General features: G+C 41.6%; 2 protein-coding genes across 4 annotated transcripts; one reads left to right on the top strand and one right to left on the bottom strand.

Moving 5' to 3' along the window:
* Nucleotides 1-76: 76 nt before the first annotated feature.
* Nucleotides 77-9,961, bottom strand: suz12b (SUZ12 polycomb repressive complex 2 subunit b). Of its 3 annotated transcripts, XM_058065389.1 has the most exons (18): nucleotides 9,651-9,961; nucleotides 9,002-9,065; nucleotides 7,034-7,178; nucleotides 6,320-6,366; nucleotides 6,182-6,246; nucleotides 6,024-6,092; nucleotides 5,891-5,940; nucleotides 5,721-5,806; nucleotides 5,107-5,338; nucleotides 4,910-5,012; nucleotides 4,338-4,443; nucleotides 4,042-4,219; nucleotides 3,506-3,594; nucleotides 3,277-3,420; nucleotides 2,861-3,018; nucleotides 2,576-2,774; nucleotides 1,841-1,920; nucleotides 77-1,290 (listed from the first exon to the last, which is right to left on the bottom strand). In XM_058065389.1, exons 3-18 carry the CDS (start codon nucleotides 7,161-7,163, stop codon nucleotides 975-977), a joined length of 2,052 nt encoding a protein of 683 aa, XP_057921372.1. In that variant the 5' UTR covers nucleotides 7,164-7,178; nucleotides 9,002-9,065; nucleotides 9,651-9,961; the 3' UTR covers nucleotides 77-974. The 3 variants fall into 3 exon arrangements, with proteins under 3 accessions (XP_057921372.1, XP_057921369.1, XP_057921370.1); XM_058065386.1 differs by lacking the exons at nucleotides 9,002-9,065; nucleotides 9,651-9,961 and adding an exon at nucleotides 7,401-7,736; XM_058065387.1 differs by lacking the exons at nucleotides 9,002-9,065; nucleotides 9,651-9,961 and adding an exon at nucleotides 7,401-7,736 and having other exon boundaries at nucleotides 3,506-3,591.
* Nucleotides 7,753-14,672, top strand: utp6 (UTP6 small subunit processome component). Its single transcript, XM_058065390.1, has 19 exons — nucleotides 7,753-8,409; nucleotides 8,776-8,860; nucleotides 8,939-8,980; nucleotides 9,058-9,150; nucleotides 9,698-9,745; nucleotides 9,826-9,889; nucleotides 9,972-10,090; nucleotides 10,161-10,238; nucleotides 10,299-10,380; nucleotides 10,465-10,546; nucleotides 11,057-11,235; nucleotides 11,565-11,644; nucleotides 11,739-11,816; nucleotides 11,892-12,071; nucleotides 13,385-13,465; nucleotides 13,594-13,703; nucleotides 13,776-13,842; nucleotides 13,914-13,986; nucleotides 14,220-14,672. Exons 1-19 carry the CDS (start codon nucleotides 8,318-8,320, stop codon nucleotides 14,387-14,389), a joined length of 1,803 nt encoding a protein of 600 aa, XP_057921373.1. The 5' UTR covers nucleotides 7,753-8,317; the 3' UTR covers nucleotides 14,390-14,672.
* The last annotated feature ends 1,413 nt before the right edge of the window (nucleotides 14,673-16,085 follow it).

The following is a 16,085-nucleotide window of genomic DNA, read 5'->3' as shown; positions in this document are numbered from 1 at the left end:
CAAAACTGAAATTATAGGCGTAAAGGCAGAATATTTGATAGAGCTGTGCAGGTGTACCTAATAAATGTACAAGCAATGAGGCTGAATTTGTTTTTATTTAAATATAAAAACCCTAAAGCCAGACTGTACTTCTTTTCACAATTATCAACAGGGTGTTTTGCAAGTAAAAAGTGAGAAAATCTCCCTTTCGGATAAAAAGGTAAGAAATCATGACTGACGTGATAGGAGTAAAATATAGAAACTGAGGTTGGGAGTGAACCATGACCATGGTCTGTTTAAATCCACTATTCAACAAACAAAAGGAAATACACAAATGAACATAATAATGACAAACCCTTTGGCAAAAACTGCAGTGAGTCTAAAAGCTAACTCTGAGCGATCATTGACCACTACTGTACAGAGAGCCTATCAGCAAAACAAACAAAAAACCTAAAAAATAAAATGTATTTTTGGAGCCCAAACAATCTTTACAATGCCTTCGCTAAACTGTCAATTCACAGTTTCCACAGTGAGATCCAACAACAGAAAAGACTCCACTAGTGACGGAAGAGATGCTGCCTTTGGTGCAGCACTGACATAAAAAAAAAGGAAAATCTCTAAATACAAAACATCAAGTGCTAAAATAATCCGCTATGGTTATCATGTATGCGTACAATTCATGTTAGCAGTACAGTTTTAACTGTAGCTTTGACGAGCCTCATCTATAAGGACATACTACAAGATTCTCAGCCTGTTCACACACTCATCCAAAAGACACCATCATGTTTGATGTTGGTGATTCATTTCTATATTGTTCATATTTGGTTCACTTCCAAGTTGTAAAAACTTGTTTACCTTGTATATTGGTCTGTTTGGGGGTCAGACGCTGTGCTGACCACATGTCTAAGCACCAAAACGATTGGAGAGTTTATTGAAGGGGAGCAAACAGAGCAAAAACTCCTTCATGACTAATAGTTCCAAGCATTGAGCCTGCATCAGTCCGTCAGAGCGCTTTTTGTCCTCTTGCCCTGCTTCCCCGCACTGGAGGTCAAAGCGTTCCCGTTGCAGCTTCCCGCCGCCGCTTCCGCCGGAGTCAGCTCCTGCTGCTTCTCTGCATCCGGGAGCTCCTCCTGGATCTGCTTGAGGCGCATCATTGCTCGGTCGATGGTGGCTGTGCCCACCAGGTTGAAGTCGTGCATGCTGACAAGGTGGAGGAGGAAGTTGCGACAGAGGTTCCGCCGGACGACGTGCGCGCCGCAGCTCTCCACAAAAAGCATGATGGCCTGGTTCATCTGGTTGTCTGCTATGAAGCTGCAAGAAAAAAAGACAAGTGCTTTAATATAATTTGAACACACCACTGAAACTAGTCTGCCAAGAAGTAAGACTTAAAACTGAACAGCAATGACAGAGTCATCAAGATACTTAAAAACAACCTTTTCTGGTCTTATTGGACACTTTTGGAGACTAATGTAAAAGCTTATATTGCACTTCAACAAGCAGCAGGTACTGCTATGCCCCACCTCCCCACACCCAACCCACGAGACAAGACAAAGCATGAGATTGGGTCCATTAGAACGCGATGAGACGAGGAAATGAGAACTGAAAACTGGTCTCACTATCCACCTCCAAGCCTAAACTGACTTCATCCTCCAGTATAAAACTGCTTTAAATTTAAACTCTGCCTGGTCCTGCTACTACTCACATATCATCTATGCTGGCTCTGGCCCCAAAACCCCCTTCTCCACCATCAATAAGCTCCTCAAACCCAGTGACAATATCTCGTCATCATTAACTCTGAGTTCATGTAACTCCTTCCTCTCATTCCTCCGAACCAAAAGCACATGCAATGATTTGAACATACCCGTGCTGCATGACGTGAAGGTTCCATAGCTTCATCACCTCCTTCTCACCTTCATTGACGTCTGTGAACTCGTCCAGTTGCTGCATAAAACAAAGATGGTAATGGTTATAAATGTACATAACAGAGCAACAATGCTTTTGTTTTGTTTGTGTTCAAATTAAGCTGTAACATTGTTCATTTAGACAACGTTTAAGGTGAGTTTTGTATGATGCAATTAAATGAGGCTCTCACATTTATTTAATTTAGTTCAGTGGGTTATCTGACTGATGTCCATATAACCGAAACTAGCTATTGTTTACATGTTTACTAGTGACTTTGACCAGAGATAGATACACATAACTTCCTATCTGTATTTTGTTAGTGTGGTCAAATCTGAAACACTTCCTTTGAAGCTTATTTTCCACTGAACAAGAAATTAGTGCATGTTTTTCTATGCTGTGTAATTAAACAATAGTGTCGTGCTTGGTTTCTAGTTCATTTTCCCGCTGATTTGGGCCTCAAAATTTGATGCTGACAAAAGCGTTTGACCATGTATGTCACCTTAAGCTGGCACTTTTTAGGAACAACATCATGGTGGACCTGGACTTCATGAGACACATGGGTTGGCTACACAAATAGCTTCCACTGTCCAAGTGTAATTTCATAGACCACTGGAGGATTTAACAATGACCCATAAAGCAGCTGTCAACAGATGAGTGACATCAAAATTGGATGGCAGTTGCCGAGTTTGCTCACGGTGGCAGTTTTCTCTCGCAGCCACTCGGGGTCTCTCTCATCCTCGCTGTCCACGTCCATCTCCTGGGGCCGCAGAGGCATGCAGCTGTCACTATGGAAGTAGAGGCGGTTGTGTCCACTGACATAGGTCCTTTGCTGCTCCAACTCTCCGTCCTCAGACTCCAGGAACTCTGACAGACTTGGCTTGGTCCTCTTGGGCCTGGGAAAAAAAAAGCAAGAGCCACAGTTAATGTCTGGCATTATGCCACACATTTAAGCGGGTATTGGGAAAATAAAACAGTTTACCTGCAAACCAGAATGTGGGTGACAGCGGTCCTTTTAACTGGGCCGTTGCGACTGAAAGCAAAGCCAGGTTGGCTGTGGATGTCCTGAGGATTGCCGACGTACGAACCGTCATAACACTCATTGATGGACACGTCTATCCTTGCTCCTTTGGGGTGAGGCTGGTTATGAGGAAGAAACATAAAAATGCATGTCCAAAAAGAAGACCACAATGTATTCCACAAGACATATGCATTCCTATTGGCCTCAATAAATTACCAGTACCTCAAGTACCATTACAAATCTTACTAGCCTACTGCAGTTGTCAGCCATGTACAGCAACATGTAGGCTCAAAGTAGGCTTCTTCCTATTTCGTAGCATTCTCAAAATCAGCGATAGAATCAGATTCTCTCTCAGACAACACAGCTAAGATCCTTACCACATAGTTGAAGATGAAGCGCGAGTGGGAGAGTTTGAGGTGTTTGAGCAGACTGTAAAGTTTGCTGCAGTTCAGTGTGCACCAAGGACAGTGAAGGTCGTCTCTTGCCTCAGTCTGTTGCCGTGTGTTGTTGTTGTACAGAAACTAGTCAAGAAAAAAAAATGACACATAGTAGTCTAACTGTCATGCCAGCCGTCACATTTTGCATCTTTATCCTGGCATGGCATACCTGATAAAATATTCGTAGCTTCTGGCGCGGCTCATAGGGGACATGCTCTTTCCTCGTTTGGATGTCCGTGCTGACTGACTCTTTCACTGCTGACAAACATAAGGACAAGATGTTAAACTAGTCACAGGGGGAAAAAAACAAAAACTTTTCCCCATCAGGAGTCACCACAGCAAAATTGCATGAATGGTTTTGGCTTAGTTTTAATGCTGGATGCCCTTCTTGACACAACCTGGGTGTCCTCTGCCATAAAAAGGTAGAAATGTGTAGCATTCCACCAGCAGGGATCAGTCATAAAACACACAGATTATTCTAATCTTTATCAAAATGCAAATATAACAAGGCACTGAAGTCCTTATCAGTGACATCCATCTTGATGTCATAGCAGTAATCAGTGAATTATTACGGCTGTGTGTGTCTGTAACACCTCCAATAGTTGGGAGCAGCCTGCCTGTGCAGGGAGTGTTGGAATATTTTATGTTACATATTTACAGTTCTACAGCTTAGAATAGCAACCTTAAATGGCCAATGTGTCTTACTCATGGGGGTCGCTCTATGGTGGCTGGTCCTGGTCTCCATGGGTCCAGAGGTGTCAGAGTTTCGTGTAGCCAGAGGTTTCGCTACAGGGGCAGTGGACGTCCCGCTGGCGTCGCCTGTCCAACGTAGAGTAAACTGCAACGTGGGTCCCTGAGAAAATGTTTCAAACGGTGGCAGCCTCTAAAAAGACAGACACAGAATATATAGACACTGTATACACATACATATGCCATATCACTGTGGTTCACGACTGTCTAATGAGAAAAACACATCAAAAATAAGCTGTAAAGCTCTTCACCTTGCCATCAAGAAGAGTCTCCCATGTGGCTCGCTTCTTGTTCACAGGACTATCCTCCATCCCTTGCATGGACACCTCGTACTCCCCGTCCAGCAGCTGCAACCTCCTGCAGAGGACGAGAGCGATATCAAATCAACATTTCGCTTACAAGGCATAGTCAAAACTAAATAGCGTCATGGTCTCACTATTGAGATGTTGGCCTGATGCGTCACCCTGATGGGTGAGATGTGGGGTACAACCTGGACTGGTCACCAGCCAATCGCAGGGCACAAATTGACAAACAACTATTCACTTTCACATTTGTGTATTTAGAGTCGCCAATTAACCTAACTTCATGTTTTTGGAATGTGGGAGGAAACTGGAGTACCCAGAGAAAACGCATGCACGCACGGTAAGAACATGCGAATGCTACATAAAGCTGACAAGCTAACCGACAGACCTGAACCTAGGTTAGTATTCATCCAACTCATTAACTGAATGGATTGAGTGGATGACGAACAAGTGATTGTGTTTTACTTTACCATAGGATGTGTACCTAATGTTATGGTGAGGCTTTACCCATTGATACTCACCTATTCTTGTCAAAGACTGTCATCTGTGCAACATAGGTCTCTGTTGCATCCCCTTCTTTATGGGATGAGCATCTCTTCTTTCTACTCTGAGTATCTGTCACATCTACACACACAAAGACACAGAAAAAAAAAATACATGCATGTCATTATGCGCGTATCCACTTGAGGCTTGAACATCAAATGGGATGTTCTCTTACCAATGTTCTCATTGGCTTCACCATTGGCCAGGCCCTTTGTGTCCCTCCTCCCTGTGCGTGACACCCTGAAGAGGAGCGAGTAGGACTTGACCATGTGACTGTTGCTGGGCTCAAACTCATTGCTGGACACCACTAACGAAGGACACGAGCCCAGCTTGGTTTGGTTGCTCTCAGGGTTCAAAGGCACCTGCTTTTTACCTGTAGGCACTTGCTTAATTGGACAGCTGACATCCTGCAAAAAGACATACACGCCTTAGAGACAGAATATTAGGTTTATAAGCATTTAGTGACCATGATACCTTATCATAAACCATATGTTAGTGTGTACCAGACCATTTGTTTATGTATGAGATAAACACCATTTACCACTGCACGTACCATGCATCCATAAACCATCTGTTAGTGTGTGCCTTACTATTTACCATTTTACCCTGTCAACCATCAGTTACAGTACTGTATGTGCTGTACCATTTACCATAGCTTGCTGTACATACCATAAACTACTGCATGTAATTTACCATTTACCAGAGAAAGTATACAGTTCGATTCAGTGCCACGTCACATACCTTTTATGACTGCACATACCATATTCTAATATGAATGTTCAGGATTACCTTGCGTTTTTTATGGCAGACTTTGACAAGTAGCACCTCTAACGAGACCGAATTTTGCTCATTTTCTGAATTCTGAGATGGCTTTTCTACAAGAAAGGAACACATGCCCATTATGAATATAATAAACAAGATTACAAATATAAACTCAGTCAAAAGAAATGTGTGTTTACCATCCTTATGGAAGAACCCAGTGAAAGTTAAATGCAGATGTGAAGACAAGCTAGAAAGGATGTACAAATTAATGTTACAAAGTTACAAAGTATTCATTATTAAAATGAGCTTATCTGCTACTGTGAATGTTACCTGGGAGATTCCTGCTCTCCCTTCATCTTCTCTACCGCCTGCAACATGTTATCCACTTTGAATGCTTTCCTGGAAACCAAAAGAAAAAACAGACACAATGTTGAAATGTATAGAATATTACACTTATGAAAGAAATGTCTGTAAAACTTTATTTGTACCTTTTGGCATTTGATCGACCATTTCTGTGAGACATGAAGGTGAGAGTCCTGTGCAAAAATATGGGCTAAAAGGAAACATAACTCGTCAATTACTGCATATTGAATCAAATTAAAGGCTAGTAACAACGTGCTACTTACTGCAATCAAGTTCCTAGTGCGAAGAAACCTGTATATCTGAGTAGGCTCTGGAAAAAGGAAAAGTGTTTACTGAGGGGACCTCAGTTTTCAAGGCATAATGTGAGTGCAGATTGCATTTCCCATTGAGTGTCTTGTTCTCATAACCGCTGACATGTGTTTGACAGGTCAACCGTTTGCATGCAGGTACCGGCACTTTACAGACTTTTTTTGGACAATATTGGCATAAAAAGTGTTGTACACTACATTTAGACACCGTTTTCTGCATACGTAACCTTTATAAATTAAACCAATGATTATAGATGCAAGGGCCGGTTCTAAATTGGACTGTCTTGGTGCAATTCAGCTTCTAGGAGTCTGTTAACACCAACAAATGCTAAAATGTACATGACAATTGATATATTACTTAGAATTTTACAATAGTATTTGTATAACAGATAATATGGACAAATGTAGTTTATGAGCCGTTATATAGTGAAGCATGCTTTAATTTGTTTTGTAACAAAATCAATTCTAAAGATATTAAATGCAGCCATAAATATAACAAGACTGCCTATAGCAATCATGTCTCTGGAATGAAAGTGAAACATAAAAAAGCTATGTCCACTATGTGAAAACCCACCATTACTTTTGTAAGCTCCCAAACATAAACACAACGCATTATGGCAGCAAATTGTTGAAAGGACGGAATGACAACGCGTCGAGAGTTCAACTTACTTTCGAAGGCCTGAAGGAAGAGCTCATGGTCGGCCTGAATCTGCTCCATCTTCGGCTTCTTCACTGCGTTCAACATTGCCGACGAGGCGGGGTACACGGCGCCGTTAGCTTTGCAACCCGCCCCGCTCATAATATGGCCGGAATTCTAGGAATGGGTCACACATATGTGTCAAAAATGAAAATAATAGAACAAACAAAGGCTGTACCAGCAGATGACTGTAGCTAGGAGGCAAACTGTTAGCGCGGTAGCCTAGCTAAGGCACATTGCTAACATGCTAGTTAGCCATACAGTATTTGTTCGTCTGGCGTGGAACAAATATTGAGTAATAATTAAACTTGGTTTATAACTTTAATATAGGCAACCTACCCTGGCAGATGGCATTAATTTGATAGCCTCGCTGCCCCAGCACAAGCCTTTGAAGAATCAACAGCGGAAACCCATGAAGATGAAGAGGACGCGACGAGACGCTGCTAGTTAGCTAGCACTGCTAGCATAATTTCCTGGTAAATAAACCAGTAGTACGACCGAACTGGTTAGTACAACCACTGATATCGGTGTATTTCCAAAATTGATTAAATACTCTTAGTGACATCAATAACGGCGGCGTTATAGGTTATTGCCGTGTGGTTTTCCTTCAATTTAGAATGAACAACAGAGCGTTGCCCGTTTGTCAGCCAATGGGAGACAGACTGGTGGAATCCAGAGCTGTGATTGGCCCACGGAGACAGGAACTGACGTTTCGCCCGCTCTAGTTTTCTACGATTTTGCGGGAAAGTGAGCGTTCACAGCCTTGTCTCACCATTATCAAGTAATTGTATATAATATATAATGTAGCTTACACGCTACAGTAAGTGAATATCATATGTTGACCAGACGTTCCTATAACACGGTTGTAAAGAAATCATTATTATAATTAATGGGGATTTCGTTGGAACATTTCGAGCGCTTGGAACAATCCATGTTTTGTAATTGATCACACTGATATCACAACGACAGCTAACGCAAAAATAATTACATTCAACATGATTGACAATTTAGAATTAAAGCAAAAACGCAAGTCTATTTTTAAGGGACTACTTGTTTACTGTCGGGGCGATTTCGTGAAGGGACAGGAAGTTTAGTGAATCACAACTTCCGGCCATGCGTACAAAAATCGATCACCCCTGGTCTCGTGGCTCTTGAACTAAAAATAATAATTTTATTAGATTACTACAACTGACATCCAGTCAGAGGATTTAATTTAAAAAAGCGACCACTACATTGGATCCTGGAAAAGAGCCAAGATGGCGGAGATCGTTCAGCAGCGGATCGAGGACAGAATTCCAGAGTTGGAGCAACTGGAGAGAGTGGGACTCTTCACCAAGAAAGAAATAAAGTAAGATAAGACCTACTCCAAATGAGCACTGAACTAATAAAAACAACAACACATCGATCGGTGGGAAATTATGAATAAAACATGATGCGCATCTACTTAGGACTCATTGAAAATAAAAATAACACCAAAAGCTAATTGTGTTTGACTGTCCTCTGTTGACAGTAACATATATGTACATATTCCGCTCATTGCAAGTTATCACAAAGCTTGATTGCAGTTGTTGCTGCAAAGAGTGGCCTAACCAGTTACTAGGTTTAGGGGCAACCACTTTTCCCACACAGGGCCATGTAGGTTTGGATTTTTTCTCCATTAATAATAGTAATATAATAATAACTTCAATGCTAACAAACAACTTCTTTTTGGCAGAGCCATCGTCAAAAGAGTAACAGCGCTGGAATATAAACTCCACAGGCTGATTGTCACTAAAGACGACTTCATCTCATACATACAGGTATAATAATCTTTTTCTAATTCTAATTCACTGAAGTTGAAATGACTTATTTTTAGGGTGCATGTTGTTGAATTACAGTATGAAATCAATGTCCTGGAGCTGGTCAAAAAGAGGAGAGCGGTAGGTGACATCTGCAGCTACCTTCCTGTATTGTTAGTGTCCTTGTCCTGCTTCTCATCTTCACCTTTCCTTTGCAGCACATACACTACAAGCACAAGAAGGAAGAGATTGAGTTTGCCATCATACACAGAATCAATAGTGTCTTCAGAAGGGCAACAAACAAGTGGAAGGTATTTTATTGCAAGCCTTAACAACCACTCATTTGGTTATATAACAAGGACAGAAAGGGAAACAATCACATCATATTTAAATTACACTAGGTCATGGGGGTGCTGGAGCCTATACCAGCTGTCTTCGGGCGAGAGACCCTGGACTGGTGGCCAGCCAATCACAGGGCACATATAGACAAACAACCATTCACACTCACATACATTCCTGTGGACAATATGGAGGCCCCAATTAAACGAGCATGTTTTTGGAATGTGGGAGGAAACCGGAGAGGAGAACATGCAAACTCCACACAGAGATGAGCTACTGACTGTTTGGCCAACATTCCACCGTGCGGCCAATTTAGGAATATACCAGATTCAATTCCACAGTAAATTTAAGTCATATGAGAATTGTCAGATTGGTATGAGACTAAAATCAGTGTTAGTAGTATTTTATACTGAATTTTGAAGAAAAAGTTGTAATGACATAAGAATAGTGATTTTTTTTTGCAAGATCTCACCTTGAAAAAAGGACAATGAATACATCCCAAATGTCTTTTCCTTGTAGGATGATGTGCAACTTTGGCTCTCGCATGTCGCTTTCTGTAAGAAATGGGTATGTAAACATGTTTGCTGGCTTTCAACACAGGTGAATAACAGCAGTGTAAACATGTATTCATTTAATCTCTCCTTCAGTCCACAAAGGGGCAGCTCAGCAAGGTGTTCTCCGCCATGCTGGCCATCCACCCTGATAAACCAGGTACACCTCCATTTAAATATTTTTCAGTGCTGAACATAAAATACTTACACACTTTCGGACTGTGTTTGTTCTTTGTCGGCAGCACTGTGGCTCATGGCCGCTAAAACTGAGCTGGAAGATAGAAAGTCCTCAGAGAATGCCCGTCACTTATTTCTTAGGGCGTTACGCTTCCACCCAAACAACAAAAAAGTCTACCAGGAGGTGAGGAACAAGAATAAAGCCACATTTGCATGACAGGAAGTTAATACTCTATGTCGTCAATGTGTTCCAGTACTTCCGCATGGAGTTGTTGCACTGTGAGAAGCTAAGAAAGAGGAAGCAAGGAATGGAGAAAGCTCACATGGACATTGTGAGTGGCTGATAGTTTCAAATGTTATTCAAAATACTTACTATTCTTAACACTTTCTAGGGTGAGGATGAGTTTCCTCCTGAGATTCTGAGTGGGAAGCTGGCTATGGTGGTATATAAAAATGCCACAGACAAAAACAAAGGTGAGCATGTTTTGATGCCAAAACAATGAAGCTGTTGCTGTAAATGACATTTGTAATTAACCTTTGCTTGTTTTGGTGCGACAGAAGCAGAGTTTGTCATCTCACTGCTGAATATCGCAGGCATATTTGACTTCACAAAAGACTTCCAAGAGTCCATCTTGCAGGAGTAAGTCACTGCTTGGCCTGCCAAACACACCTACCCACCATCCACTTTCTTTACCACTTGTCATCATTAGGATCACATGTGAGGTGGAGCCTATCCCAACTGACTTAGGGTGAAAGGCACGGTGCACTCTGGACTGGTCGCCAGCCAATCACAGGACACAGGCACATTATTCACGCCTATGGCCAATTTAGAGTGTCCACTTAACTTTTGTTTGGGATGTGGGAGGAAGCTGAAGTACCTGGAGAAGTCACAAAACACATAACTACACATAACTGCAAGGTCGATACAGTATCCTTGAGCATGTTAAAGGATCTGCTCCTATGAAAGTAACAGTAAAAACCAAGCAATGTAGTGTTTTTTTTTTAATAATTATTTCATTTAATGCTTGTATTTTGTGTTGTATTGCCTTCATGTGTACACTGTGAGTGACTTGCTAAGTACTCTGATTAAAAAAAAAAAGACATATAACTCATTCACTGTCAAGTCAAGCTCCCCCACCTTGTTTTCCAGCCTGAAAACCAACTTCCTCGACGACAGCATCACATGGGATTTCTTGGCCAAGAGGGAGCTCGAGGCTCCGGGAATAGGGGAGGAACTTCTGACCGCCAAAAGCCGGGCCTCTGATGTTAACCGGAGAGAAGAAAAATGCTGCCAAATGTATGAGAAAGGCCTTGAGAGCCTCAACACCGGTAGGAGGCATCAGTGTCAATACATGTGTGGTGCATGATAGACCAAAGCTTTGAGTGGGGACACTTTTCATAGATCATAAATACCATCATTTTGATATACACACACACAGTACATTTGCTCCACACTAATGCCTTATTAGTTTTAAGGTGCTGAAAGTTGGATATACTTGTGCCATCATAAACCTGGACACTGAATTTATTTTATTCTGTTAATTGTGTATCTAAATATATATTATTAAACAATCAATTCCCAATGTATTATTTTTTATTCTAAAAAAGGCATCAACTCATATGTGTAATCAGCATACTTATGTGCTGTCACGCTGCAGAAGCCATGTGGACCTGCTATGTGGTCTTCTGCCTGGAGAGACTGAAAAGGAAGACAAATGTCCAAGATCTGAAGGACAAGGTAAAGGAAGCTTTGCTCCTCATGCTGCTACTGTGTTCGAGGATGAAAAAACGTATTATACGTGTATTTTTATGTATTATTGTATTCATCACAGAGGCAGGAGAGGCTGCTGGGTGTTTTGCAGCGTGCTCATGACTCATCGTTCCTGAAAGAGGATTATTACAAGAACTGGGTAAGACTGTACCACAATTGTGGATGACAAATTCCCTCGCTGTCGTCCGTAACACGTCGTCGTCCTTCTGACCAGGTGCAGATTCTACTCTCGTCAGGGGATGAAGAAGGTGCAGCCAACATTGCCACGGCAGCCACTGACCGCTACAGCCTATCGGTGCCAGTATGGAACCTGGCGTTGGAGACGCTGATGAAGCTGGAGAGAGATGACACTGGGCGACTGTTCCAGGACGCGCTCACACACATCCATCCCAAGGTGAACACGTGAACACACACACACACATGCACAGCAGTTACCAGCCAAGTGGGTCATCTTCAATTAGCCTCCATTCCATCTTATTACTGTAACTTATTTTGCTTTCCCTTTAAAGTTTAAAGAGGTCACCAAATGATTATGAACTATATTTACCGTTGCCTCCACGACAGGTGCTTTAACAACAAAGTCAACAGAGGAGATTGTTGTGCATGAGCTTTCTTAAGACTTGAGGCCTGATCAGTAGTGGTGTGAGGAGGATTACTACACATTATGCAACTTAAGTGTTAAACCCCCAGGCATCTTAAAAATGGTTTCCTCTAGTATAGCTGAACCTACGTTTTCTTAAGGCACATTATGGTTGGGATGCTGCCAGCTGAGGGAAGAATACTGTACCTCTTTAAATGAATGAATAAGTCTTTATTTTTTTTATATAAAACTTTTTATTAAATTCAACTTTTTCTTACTTTCTTTACATTGTCCCTTTTTGCTCTATTTTTTTGCTGTTTTTTAAATTGTATTTCTACAGAAAACTAAAATTATATTAACTCTAGCCAAAGACACCAAAATCTTTAGTTCCCATTAATATTTTTAGTACAGTCACCCAAAGTCCCGCCAAGTTTGGGCACCACACGACAAGATGTGGCCACAGAGTACCACTTAAAGTGCATATACACATACACATTTATGGGCTATGATACATAAGTACAGCTTTTAATAAACTAGCAAGAACTGTACTAGGATATTGATATTGTTGTTTTCTGTTCAATGTTTTTCCCTGCAGTATTGAATGCTGCATTATATGTTTGTCTTTTAGAAGGGGTAAAAATAGAAAATCCACAAAATGTCGACATACTGTATGCAGTGATAGGCGGCCATGATTGGAAGTACCATGATCCCGAGTGATGACATTATGGATAATGGCGTGGTAATGCATATTTATCTGCAGTGATATGACTAGAGCTGTCCAATCTAGTCTGACTAGTCTCGGAGCATACTGATAAAGCCTGCTCGGATAAGAGGCGAAAACATCTTCTAAGACACCCTGAACAGTCCAGTTGGAATCGATTGAATGCCCTGCAAATACAGTGACCTGAATGAATGAGAATATTCACAGGCATACATCTGCAGTGCTGTATCACGGTTTTAAATAGTGGTTAACATAGCAGACCTTCACACAACAAGGCAAGACTTCAGTGCCTTAGCAACTGTGAACAGGATAAGCAGTACAGACAATGGATGGAATACTGCAATCACCTTAAATGACAGGCTTGCTCAGGTGGTTCTCTCCTGTCTCTGTCCTCCTCTTCGAACAGGAGAGCTTACCAATTTGGCAGCTGCATGTCCAGTGGAGCATCGCCAACCAGAACCCTGAGGAGACAGAAGCCATCTTTAAGGTAATTTTTTTTTCTTAATGAAACACCTCAGCTGTGCTATTCATGTCTATCCACACTGAAGATCCATTAGTATGCACACAATGATTTGGCCTCAGAACACTTTATCAGACAGTTTGTTTTACCACCAGAGAGGTCTGCTGTCTGCGGTGGCGGATGTTGCCATGGCGATGAAAGAGCGATACCTTGATTGGTCGTACTCCACTGGAGGTTACAAGAAAGCTAGAAAGACTTTTAGAAGGTAAGGAAAATATTCACGGTCATGTAATTTAGAGGCTACACAGGCAAACAATTAGCTTTTTTCTCTCTTAAGTTTACAGGACAGCAGACCTTTTTCCAAGCCTTGGTTCACCAGGATGATTCTGATTGAGAAAGAACAAGTGAGTGCAACAAAATCACGTCAATCAGTCAGGTCTGAGTTGTTTGTGACAGCATTGTGTTGTTCATGAAGGATTCTCCAAGGATGAACCACCTGAGGGACTACTATGAGAGGGCCCTGCAGGAGTTCGGCTCCTCAGATGATGGTGAGATAAGGAGTGGCATAGGAATAGTTGTATTTATATTCAGTATAATTTTATAGTGTAAAAGTATAAAGGCTTATAGTTCAATAAAGCTACAGAGATGCTCAAGTATACAGTATAGACAAGAGTTGGGAAAAGTGAAAGTTGAAGAAAAGGTATAGTGTACCATATAGTGTAGTTGGGGTTCTTCCAATCTTCATCAGCTCAAAAGATGAATGTTTCTTTTACTGCTCAAGATCTGTGGCTACAATACATCCAGGAGGAGATGGGGCCCCTCGGCCAACTGGAGAACTGTGTCAAGATCCACTGGAGAGCCATGAAGTTCCTAGAGGGGGAGAGCGTGGAAAGATTCACCTCCAAGTACACTCTCCTTCAGACCGGGCGCCTCGGAGTCCACATGGGCTAAATTGAGAAATAGTTGGTCAGGTTGAGGGACCCCATGAGATGTTGGCTGCTTCAACAGGCATCCTTGGATTGTTTCACCATGTTTTACTGAAGGAAAAAAAAACATGTGAACTGTTTTCTCATGTCCATGTTCGAGGAAAATTCCATGTTGCTCTGCAGTTTGCTTTCAAAGAATAATGTTGAGAACATGCAGAAATCCACTAAAGTCCTCACAAATGGACTTTTGTCATGTTGAATACACACATTTGATATCGTTCAAATAAAAGCTATCAAATTCTTCTCAACAGTGAATGTAAATAATAGATCTTAGGTGCTATTTTAAGGTCACTTTATTGTTTCATACCTTCAGCTTTAGTAGAAAGTAAACCGAACATTATAAGTACATTGAAGTCTTATGTAACCAACACAAATACAAGTTGTTCCAGTAATAATATAGTGTAATGTTTCCTCCTCCCATCAGCGGACTGAATAACAATTCCAATGTACAAATGCTTTAAATTAGTGCAAATACAAAGGAGCATTAAAAGGACATAGAATCCATTAATATTCAGTATTGATCCCTTTTAAAATGATGGAATACTGTTTGTGGAAAAGCACGAAACTACCTGACCTGCATCAATAATACTGTTGAGAATCTTTTCAAAGATATCAAAGATTTGACATCGGTGAATTAGTCTATTATTGTGGTTGTACAGTAGTTCTATTTTGTGGCTGGTTAAAAAACATATAAATTACTGCAAAGTACAACCACCGTAGTAAACATATTGTTAAATTCTGAATAAAAACAGCATTATATTTGAGATTGCAGGTAAACGTAATGTCAGGGCCTGTGTGTATCTAGGTGTGATGTTACTGTATGCATTTCATGTATGAAATAAGTCATTTCAAAGGAATTTTAGCAGCAAGCTAGGTTTCTACATTCCAGTGTCTTCCTGAAGAAGCTAAAGCAGAAGTGAATTAAATTAATATTAACAAATGAAAATAAGATATCAGATTCACATGGACTGCATGGCACTGTTTGATCAACCCAAAAACCTGGATTATTGTTGCCGTTTACCACAAAGTTAGAATCCAGTCCAACCCTCAAAGCTTCTTGAGGAAGATGTAGGTGAAGAGCACCAAAATGGCTGCAGAGAGCATCCCGATGGCACAATGGTGGATGGTGGCCACCTTCTCCAGGGAGTGTATGCGCTCCTCCATGGCGGTGGTGTGGATGTAGTCATAGATGGAGGCCCCGATGCTCCAAACCGCCCACACGGCGTCCACGACTGCCTTCATAGTTGGAGAGACCATCGAGTGGGGTCCCTGCAGCTGGGCAACAGCTGCATTCACTGCTTACCAGCTCCTTAATGACAGAGAAACTATTGAGTACACAATGTTAAAACATCTAAATCATTTTGCTTAAACCTTCTGTATCTACTGTGAGTAAACCCTTTGCATTTCAACAACCGGTGCTTCTCAAATTGTGGGGGCGGGGGGGCTCAGTATGGTCCCGTCCCTTTGGGAACTGGACCATATGGCATGAGGCGAAATGTAAGAGGAAACTCAAGTATGTCTCCTCAAGACCTGTGCATCCTCAAGCAGGAAGGAGGGGTGCAGTGTGACATCCACCAGCTTGAGTGTTAGAATTAGAGCTTGCCTCAATATACCGCACCTCCCCAGTGCTAACAGCACTCATGCAGCCTCGGATCATGATG

Source organism: Doryrhamphus excisus, chromosome 1, assembly GCF_030265055.1.
Source record: "Doryrhamphus excisus isolate RoL2022-K1 chromosome 1, RoL_Dexc_1.0, whole genome shotgun sequence".
Classification (NCBI taxonomy): domain Eukaryota; kingdom Metazoa; phylum Chordata; class Actinopteri; order Syngnathiformes; family Syngnathidae; genus Doryrhamphus; species Doryrhamphus excisus.
This window is presented reverse-complemented; position numbering and strand designations above follow the sequence as displayed.

Bases quoted from the DNA above. Each gene is read 5' to 3' on its own strand.
- utp6 (XM_058065390.1), top strand. From the start codon at position 8,318: ATGGCGGAGATCGTTCAGCAGCGGATCGAGGACAGAATTCCAGAGTTG. The intron at 11,236-11,564 runs GTAGGAGGCATC...GTCACGCTGCAG, and splicing joins CCTTGAGAGCCTCAACACCG to AAGCCATGTGGACCTGCTAT. The intron at 12,072-13,384 runs GTGAACACGTGA...CTCTTCGAACAG, and splicing joins TCACACACATCCATCCCAAG to GAGAGCTTACCAATTTGGCA.
- suz12b (XM_058065386.1), bottom strand. The intron at 4,444-4,909 runs GTGAGTATCAAT...CGTCCTCTGCAG, and splicing joins ACAGTCTTTGACAAGAATAG to GAGGTTGCAGCTGCTGGACG. The intron at 3,421-3,505 runs GTATGCCATGCC...TTTCTTGACTAG, and splicing joins AGCTACGAATATTTTATCAG to TTTCTGTACAACAACAACAC.